General features: G+C 39.6%; 1 protein-coding gene across 1 annotated transcript; it reads right to left on the bottom strand.

Annotated features, from left to right (window-relative positions):
- Positions 1 to 225: 225 nt before the first annotated feature.
- LOC130186076 (uncharacterized) lies at positions 226 to 9546 on the bottom strand. Its single transcript, XM_056402803.1, has 2 exons — positions 9286 to 9546; positions 226 to 5853 (listed from the first exon to the last, which is right to left on the bottom strand). The coding sequence occupies exons 1-2, from the start codon at positions 9314 to 9316 to the stop codon at positions 5429 to 5431; spliced, it is 456 nt and encodes a 151-aa protein (XP_056258778.1). The 5' UTR covers positions 9317 to 9546; the 3' UTR covers positions 226 to 5428.
- Between the last annotated feature and the right edge of the window lie 245 nt (positions 9547 to 9791).

The raw sequence follows: 9791 nt of genomic DNA, 5'->3' as shown, positions 1-9791 counted from the left end.
CCACAAGTTATTATTATTATTAATAATAATAATAATATAAAACAATTTTATAACAACAATAATGAAATTATTTTATTATTATTATTATAGATTTTTGTTGTAGTAGAAGCTTTTGATGTAAGGTTTCATATTGCATATGGAACATTCCTATTCATATAGAATATATAGGATCCTCGGTTGAGGGTTTAATGTTGATACATATTGTGTTTGGTAGCCCATGTAAAGTCCAATAACCGTGATATTCGTAATAATGCTATCTATCTGTTTTGATTATTTTTTACTCAATAATATTTTGTTAAAGCCAGTGAATTATATATCCTTAATTTTATTGCTGGCAAAAACACACTGACTAATAAATGTAAATTCTCAAATCCTGTACATGTTTCTTCATATTTGAAGTAGATTACAAGCAGTACATCCACATGGTCCACTATAACAGGAAAGCTTGTAAAATGTATTATATATTAATTTATATGATATGAAATGTTTGTACTTTATTTAATGTTATAATGTAACATTGTTGTCCATTGTGTTACTGTAATTCAGATTTTTGTGTCATCACCTGACTCTGTTTGTTTGCTATTTTTCAATAAAAGTTTATTTAAAAAAAAAAAAAAAACCCACTGACATTGCCATCCATAGAGCCTCAGGCTGAAAACCCAACCATTAAAAAAAAGATGCAAGTGAAATTAAGCATTATCATTGTCACAGTAGTAACACCGCAGTATTTGGCATGAACGCAGGACCACAGCATTAAAGTATCATATGATTCTCATTGCATGCAGAGCACCCTGGTTTTCTCTGACGGTGCCACCTTAAAAAATTTGTGCATTAATTTAAACAGCAAATTCAAATATTCTTCAAAAGTTATCCATCAAAATTCAAGAAACACTTATCATTTGTGTTGTTAGATTGTAAGCAGTGCATTATTCTCACATGGTTGAAACCCTTACCAGCAATAACATGAAAATGACACTGTTCAAAATCTTGTTAAAGTATGACTAATGTAATTAAAATTGATTGTTTTTCATTACTATTGTAATATGTCTTGAAATGAAACCTTAATAAGCTCTGTAGGAAAACTCAGGTTGTTACAAACATTCAGAAACCTCTATTGTTTTTGGTGGGATGCTGATTTAATGGAAGCAGTACTTACCATTGCAGACTCAGAGCATTGAGCATGATATATATATATATATATCAGTAAGGTCCATGTACATTTGTTGGTTGCATATTTTCACATGGCACTTAAAAGTCAATAAAATTCGAAAATTCCAAATGAATCTGTTCTCAAACCAGCAGAAGGTCCAAGTGTCACATTTTACCTATAAATGAATGAATCACACATGTTGCACAGTTTTAAACATTAGTGTTAAATGTAAATTGAAATAAATGAATTGCGCCCAAAGCTGACTTAAATGTCAATGCCATAGTGACATGTCCTCTGCTGTAGCTGCATTGGCAACATGTGGAAAGAGGATGGTACCGCCAGAAAACTAAAAATAGTAAATTGGCCATTACAAACTGGAAGCAAATGGGACAAAAATCTTAAGTCTTAAAAGTTGCCTTGGTTTGTATGGTATTTAGTCAGTATGAACCGGCAAAAAACTGCAACAAAAATCTCTCAGATATTTCTTTGGTAGAGGGACTCACAATTGACACCTTCTTAAAATGACTCCACATTACCCCTTTTTAATTAAAGCTGTGATTTTCTACACCAGCAGCAGGTCAGTGATGATCTTTTTATTATACTCAAAAATGGCAAAAGCTTCGCAGTGAAACAAATAGTTTGTCACAGATCACAGTTTTCTGCTGTAATCTCGACAGTAACAGTCACGTAACTTTCTGGAGTGCCACCGTTATGTTTTAGGCTGTGCAAAAAGGACAATATCCCAGTGTCAGCCATGATCTGCCCCCTGGCGGGCATATCTACAAAGTATGTGAGCATGTATGAGAACAATGTCGCTGCTTGTTTATGCATATGCATTAATTGAAATGCATCACAAGGCTTAAAATGATATTTATATGTGAGCTCATCTGCATATAGGAGAACTTTAAACTATAACAAAATGATGGTAAAACTGCTTTTGCATGGCTAATCAACCTGAATCTGATACTCTGTTGGTGTAAAACCCTGGTTAAAATGTTTCTCTAAGGAAGTAACAAAGTAAAACTATAGACTTGCATCTTCAAGAGTGCTGTCAAGTTTTAGTGTTTCATGTCAATATACCAAAAACAAAAAGGTAAAAAAACTGTCTTCATAACAACTTTACACCCCATTTTAATGACAAATTCTACAAATGTATTTGAACCAACACACTAATTAGCCCCATTCTTCCTCTGTCTCTCCTACTGTCTGACATTTTTAGCCATTTTCATATGTTTTAAAGTTTTTCTTTGCTGCCAAACAGGGTTTCTTGTCAGGAGCAGGTGGTGGTGATTGTGGCTTGACAACAGCTTTAGTCATTGTTATTTTTATAATACAAGAGGTTATAATACGTCCTCTGAGCATCTACGTCTTCAAGGCAGATTGGAGGCTACACTGAGTCGCTATCAGAGAGTGAAAAGACGGGGGCTAGCTGGTTATCATGCTAACTTGAGCAGAAGAAAAGACATAAGTCAAACAAGAGTTAATAGCGTTGCTTTCTAGAAACAGCTGTTGGTGAGTAAAGGAATGAAGTTTGATGCTGAACTCAAGTTTCTTCTGGTGAGTAAACAGCTGTTAATGCTAATGTTAGCTTTGTAGCAATAGCAAAACTGACAAATGAAGGCGCTATTTGTAAATGGAGGCTAGATTAGGGGCTACAGTGAGTCACTATCCTGGCCAGGACTAGCTGGTTAGCATACTAAGTTCAGTAGAAGAAAAGATATGATAGAGACAAAAGTTAACATTGGTGTTTCTTTCCACCTCTGGAGACAGCTGTTGGTGAGTAAAGGAATGAAGTTTGATGCTGAACTCAAAACATTTCATCTAGACTGGTAAGTAAGCAGCTGCTAATGCTAACTTTAGCTATGTAGCAATAACAAAACTTCCAAATAGCTCCTTTAAAGAGTCTATTTGGAAGTTTTCTCTGTCGCCAAACATGGTTTCTTGCTGGGAGCGGGTGGTGGTGATTGTGGCTTGACAAGAGCTTCAGCCAATGTTGCACTTACAAGAGAAGAGGTTATAATACGTCCTCTGAGCAGCTACATCTTCAGGACAGACTGGAGGCTACTGTGAGTCGCTATCAGAAAGTAATAACATGGTCTGATACGGGCCGGGGCTAGCTGGTTAGCATGCTAACTTCAGTAGAAGAAAAGATGTGATAGAGACGAGTGTTAACATTAGTGTTTGTTTCCACCTCTGGAGACAGCTTTTGGTGAGTAAAGGAATTAAATTTGATGTTGTACTCACAATGTTTCTTATTGACGGTAAGTAAACAGCTGTTAATGGTAATGTTAGCTATGTAGCAATGGCAAAACTTACAAATAGCTTCTTTAATGTCAAGATATTGCATCTGGCTGTCACCTAGAACCACAGCTACAAACATAACTCTAATTTTGAACTTAAAGCCAGCTGGTAACGGCTCACGTATCACTCCCATGACCCAGCATGACCCCTCTCCAGCTGAAATTGGAAACAGTTTGCTGTCAGTACACTCCAGCAGATAAACACTTTTGATTTCTAGCATGGTTGGACAACACTTCTTGCAAATTAGTTCAAGCATAACGTGACTTGAACAGTGACTTCAGTCCAGCTCGTCCCCCACCCAGACTGCTGACAGTTGATTGCTTTATTTATATGTATTGTAAGCATACATGTGTTTGGGTGGGGTAGAGGGGAGTGTAGTGTCCCAGGGTACATTATAAATGTTTCACAGATTTCTGGGGGGTCAAGTGGACAGAATTACTGGATTTTCCATTGAAAAATAAAAATAACTTCTGCTACAATAAATGCATAAAATGGGCCAAGGATAAATCAACAGTGTAATAAAGTGAACATTCATAGTGCTTAGTCAGCCTTTAAGCTCGTATATAAGCTAATATTTGGCAGCTTAGCACATCACAGCGCAAGACAGTGAGGTGTGGTGAAGAAAAATAGCTACCCTGTATGTGTGAGGCTCCTAAGGTCATCTCTGACAAACAGTCTGCCTCTGGTCATTTTCTCACTGAAGTGCTGACACTGTAAACAGTTCACAGTTTGACAGAAGGAGTGGCACAGAAATTTGCACAGGGACTGTCACTGTGAAATTGTCACCTTGTTTTCTAGTTTCAGTTAGAAAATGTTTGTGTGAGTTCATATCCTCCAGGAGACACAGCGTAGTAGACATACAGTACATACTGTAGGATGCTAAGTTTGGTCAAACCAGCCACCAAATCATCAACATTTCAAGTGAAGAAGTCCATTATCACCTTTGTGCCTGTCTCTAAAACTTGTAAGTGCAATCAACCCTCGGGCCGGGTATCAAAACTCATTACTGTCTCTAGTATCAAAAACTGTCACGTACCCAAAGCTGGAAACAAATGGTTTATAATCTTGTTTACTCCTATAATCAGATAGTTTCCAATTTGAATAGTAATATTCCAATTTTAGACTGTATTTCATTTAAGAAAAGCTATTTTGAGAGTGTTGGAGAACTTTGGCTTCTTTTGTCAAATGGAAAAAAAGGTTTCCTAAGAAAATGGGTCAGTGAGGTAAAAAAAAGTATAATTTTGGAGTCAGTAGCAAAACTCACATTAGCATCAGTATTAAAAACGTTCAAATAATACCCAGCCCAGATACCTAGAGGTGTATTCAGACTGAATACAAAGCAATTCTGTAGGCGACAAAAGTTTATATAAATTCTGTGCAAAGATGCAAGGGGACAGGAACACAGGCTGATTTGTTCTAGGTGGCACAAATCGAGGCAAAGTCCATGAGAGTTAGAAATGTTTCAAATTGAGCAAAAAAAATTCACACTTATACCTTGGTTTAATGAGACAAGCAAAAAATAGAAAGGAGAAGAAAAGGAAGTAACATAAAGAGCTGGAGTTCAGGGTAAATTCTGAGATTGCACAAGTTAGCTAGTAATGTGGCCAAATACGTTGTCCACATTACTAGCTAGCTCTACCTAGCATCTGTAAAAGCAAAGCTGAAATTCACTTTGTCATCAAGCTGAACATAAGAATAACTAAACCAACCACCAATTAATCAAGATGTCCATTTTTAAGACTCAAGAGTCGGCCAGGCCAGTGTGACGTCCATTTGATCCATGTAGAGTAGGATGAGAGTAAAATACATCCATAATATGCTTATTCTGAACTGGTTATTGTTCAGTTAGCTTGAGCATGAGATAAAAGCTCTGTTGGCACACACCAAAAAGGCAGCATGAACAAGAATGTCACCACAGACTGGTTTGTGTGTGGACATAAATATCCACTAAAGTGTTTGGATGTCCGGTGTAGAAGCCTAGGCCAGAGTATAGTCGAACTGGCCCTTCTCCAGACCATCAAGGCCGTCTGCCCACGTGGAGGTTGGCATACTCCGGTAGGGGTCCAGCAGGATACGGAAGCATCGCACGATGAGGATGAGGAGGAAAACAAAGAGGAAGATAACCAAGGCAAAAGTTGTCTTCTGCTCCAGCGACATGGCAGTGATAGCTGAATCCGTAGAGGATGAGGAGGAAGACGAGGAGGAGGAGGACAGGGCAACGAAGTGTCCCCCAGCGGAGTACATCAGAGAGGAAAATGCAGAGGTGAAGGGCTCTCCCTCCATCATCCAGGAAGAGAAGTGTGTGGTGGGGGCAGGACAGTGGCACTGCAGATCCCACAGGGGGAGCTGTGGCATCCTCTTCACTCCGGCCCGGCCCAGCCCTTTTAGATGGACCTCATTGTCTGGATAGACACAGGACCAAGAACTGTTAACAAATCATAGTCACAAAGTTCTTTACGTTTCAAAGTCAGCTCACTCAGATGACAAACTACAATTACCACTTAGACTAGTTTCAGGTTACATCCCTGTTTATTCAGAGTCATATAAAATATGAACCATTTGATTGTGTTGATCCTTGAGTCCCAGTGGATGTTTGTGCCAAATGTGAAGGGATTCCCTTGTAGAGTTCACGAGATATTGCGTTCACAAGGCCAATATCATGTTTTGTGAGGTCACCATGACCTTGACCTTGACCTTTGACCTTTAGCCACCAAAATCCAATCAGTTTGTCCTTGAGTCCAGGTGAATGTTTTTATTAATGTGGAGGAAACTCCTTCAAAGCATTACTGAGATATCGCGTTCACAAGGCCAAATCTGCGATTTGTGATATCACCGTGACCTTGACCTTTGACGTACCTACTGACAACCCCCAAAAACTTATTTACACATTGACCTCTCATGATTTGTTTGCTCAGGTAGTTTTGGTTTTATTTATCCAGGTTTTGAGAATTTGCCTCCACCCTGATACAATGGAAGTGAATGATGTGCAGGGCATTTGATACAAAGTAGTTCCAGTGCACGAGTGGATAAATGAAATGTCATTTTTCAGTTCTTCGAGCAGCGCAGTAATAACATTATGGTTTCTAATTGCAATGTTGATGGAATAAAAAACATGTACAAGGACTGCATTCACACAAGAGTCGTCTAGAGTCAGGAGTTTGAGCACATATTAGAGTTAAGGGTTAGGGTTAATGTCTTCACTAACATGAGCAGACAAATGTGAAGTATTTTGTGAACATCTCACTCAACATCATTGATTCCAGCATTAGCAAAGGAGCCAGCAACACACAACACACACTGCACCATTTTAGGACCGAACTATAAGATGTTCAGTGATTTTCCTGTCCAAGACAAATTCCTTAGATCTGACACAAACGCCCTGAAGTCGGCTTGAAATTCGCACTCATACATCATTGTGAGCTGTCCCAGGTGCTGCCACCATTTTCTTGTTGCCAAAAATTGGATGTGGCTGTAGTCGGGGCAATTTGGAAAAGAGTGCAGAAGCAGATAAAAGCCTCTTTTCCTGTTTCAGTTTGGATCCTGAAAACAGATAGGAAAACACATTCTGCATCCAGAGGGACAGGAAAAACGCACAAGGTGAAATACAAGCAGAGCTTAAGTGGAGCAGACAATACGGTCCGCTTCACGGTACAATCGCTGACATGACAGTTTATATGTAAAGTGAAGGACATCATTGTCATTGTATTCAACATGGACACTGTGTAATGCGATCTGGATTTGAATGATGTGGTGACGCTGTTTCCAGAGGAATTAAATGGCTTCCTGTCGGGTTTAACTCAAGCACTTCTTGTCATCGTTCTGTTGTATCACAGTGCAATTACAAATGCATCGCTGCTTTTGCCAGACAGGTTTGAAAGAAGGCGATGATGCATGCAGCTGTTGCCCTTAGTAACCTGAGTCAATGACACTGAACTCTGTCATAAAGGATAAGGCTTGTTGTTCTATATTTTTATCTCATGAAAAGAACTTGTCATGGTCTGCCCTAACACTTTTGGACTCTTTATGTTTGGACATTTGTTTCATTTCCTGTTTTATTTTGCCTCCCTTGTGTATCTAAATCTCTGGCTGTGTCTGATATAGTCCATAGTCCACTATATAGGGAGTTTGCCATTTTGTAGTGCTGTCTGAATGTATAGCCAAAATTATTACACCCTATATAGTGGACTCATAGTATCCCACAATGCATCGTGAAAAGTAGTGTACAACCGATGGTCAATAACCAAGCAATATATACCATCATGCATTGTGCTCGCGCTAAAAGACAGAGAAATGGTGCAGAGAAAATGACCCGAGTGTCTGAAAGTGTTTTATCTGCATTTGGGTCCTTAACACTCCTAAACCTGACACAACTGAACTAAAAATACATCACGATGCATGGACTGGACTGAAACAGCAAGTGCAGATCTAATAAAATCTGTGTGAGACTGTACAATATTAGTTTGAGGGTATTTCACATGATTGCCTGATAATTACCACGAAATTTGCTGCTGCATTTATTGAAGAAAAAAACTTGTTTTGGAGGAATGAAAGTAATTTAACTTTAGTAGTAGTAACTAATTTTTCATGAGCTGTATTTCTGTCAAACTTCCCTGAGCTTTTGTTTGAATGAATCAAAAGTGACTTAGTTTGAATCATTGTGTTGTTGACTTCTCAGTGACTTGGTTAGCATGTGTCAGTGTGTCACATGATGTTCTGTCATGGCTGACAGGGTGGAGACGGTTGCAACAAGTTATTGTAACTGTCTTCAAGCTGAGCAGCCAAATCACAACAGTGTTTTTAACATTTTAGTTCCAAATAGGAAAAATATGAAGCTGACAGAAACAGACGCAACAATATGTGTTAATTTTAACACATAAGAGAATAAAAACAAGTTATTTATTTTCTCGTGGTCTTATGATATATTTGCCTGTTTTGTTTAATATTATAAGCTATAACAAAAAATGTATGTAAAATATTGAATAAATAAATAATGCAAACAAACATGTTGCAACCGTCCCTGCTCTGTGATGCAACTGTCCCCAGGGTTGGGGTCAGGTGCAACATCTGAATTCTGCTATTTAAATAAATATAGTGAGTGATGTGTCATATGTACTCATCTTTAAATGGTATGGGTCATTAGTAGGTATGTGTAAGTTTAATATATAAAAGTTTAGTCTCTGAGTAAAATGCAAAAAGTGTTGCAACTGTCTCCAGTCTCCACTAAATGTGACAGTTTACCCTGCAGCTCACTCTCTCAGTGAACAGATCAAAGATTTGCTGTTTCATGTGAACTGAATGAGTGTTTTACACAGAGAAATGCAGCAGGAACCGAAAGTGTGACTTGCAGTCTCATAGCACATTTACATTCTGTGTGAAGTGGGTCATGACCCTGGATGTCCTGCAGCCTTCCTCCCAGAGGAGGAAAAAAAAGAAAAACAGGTAGAACGAGCTGCTCCAGGTATCTGAGCTATTCTGAACGCATGACAGTAATTCATCTGCAGCTTCATTCAGTGCAGCACAGAAAACGCAGAGGGGAGGTAAAGTGAAGTTGGCAGCAGTTATCAACCTGACAAGGACGCTGCAACCTCATCACTTATAGTTTCAGGTGCAACAGTCACACACGACAGAGCTGAGACATGACAGGTGAGGTGTGGAGGGTGCTCGAAGCTTCAACATCAACATCAACATCACTCAACAAGTGCACAGCCAATTATCAATACTGTCCAACCGCCACCTTCACTCAACTGTCGCAGTCACACAGCCGACACCTGGCCACACACACCCGGCACACATCCCCCTGGACCTCCGTCAGAAAACAGCGGGCTGGTGAATACCTCTGTCCGTGTGCGCGGATGGCGGATCCATGTCCGGAGTCACAGAGGGGACCGGCACGTTTGGCACGCTTCACTGTCGGCAGCATCTGCGACAAACACGACACACGGCCAGGAAGAGGGAAGATGCGTGCGTGTCCGTGTGCGCTGGCGCTGGCGCTGGAGCGGAGGCTCTGCAGCCTCACAGCCGGCTGGGGTGCATCCCGGGTCCGCTGGGAGGAAGGGGCGTATCAGCCCAGTCCACATCACACAAGCTCTGCCTTACCAGCTTCTGCCCCCCCCACCCCACCTCCCCACCCCCACCCCAACATCAGTAGTGGAAAAGACACACTGTTTTGCAGTGGAGGTAAAAAGAAAACCCAGATATTAAAGCAACCAACACACATCATCACAGTTTGTATTTAATGCCACAATATCAACACAGTGAGAGTGAGAGTGAATGTGACAGAGTGCAGAACTATTTATCCTACTTAATTATGATAATGATAATAATAAATAACATTGTTCTA

This window comes from Seriola aureovittata, chromosome 18 (assembly GCF_021018895.1).
Source record: "Seriola aureovittata isolate HTS-2021-v1 ecotype China chromosome 18, ASM2101889v1, whole genome shotgun sequence".
NCBI classification, from domain to species: Eukaryota; Metazoa; Chordata; class Actinopteri; order Carangiformes; family Carangidae; genus Seriola; species Seriola aureovittata.
Note: the sequence above shows the minus strand (reverse complement) of the source record. Positions and strands in the feature narration are given on the sequence as shown.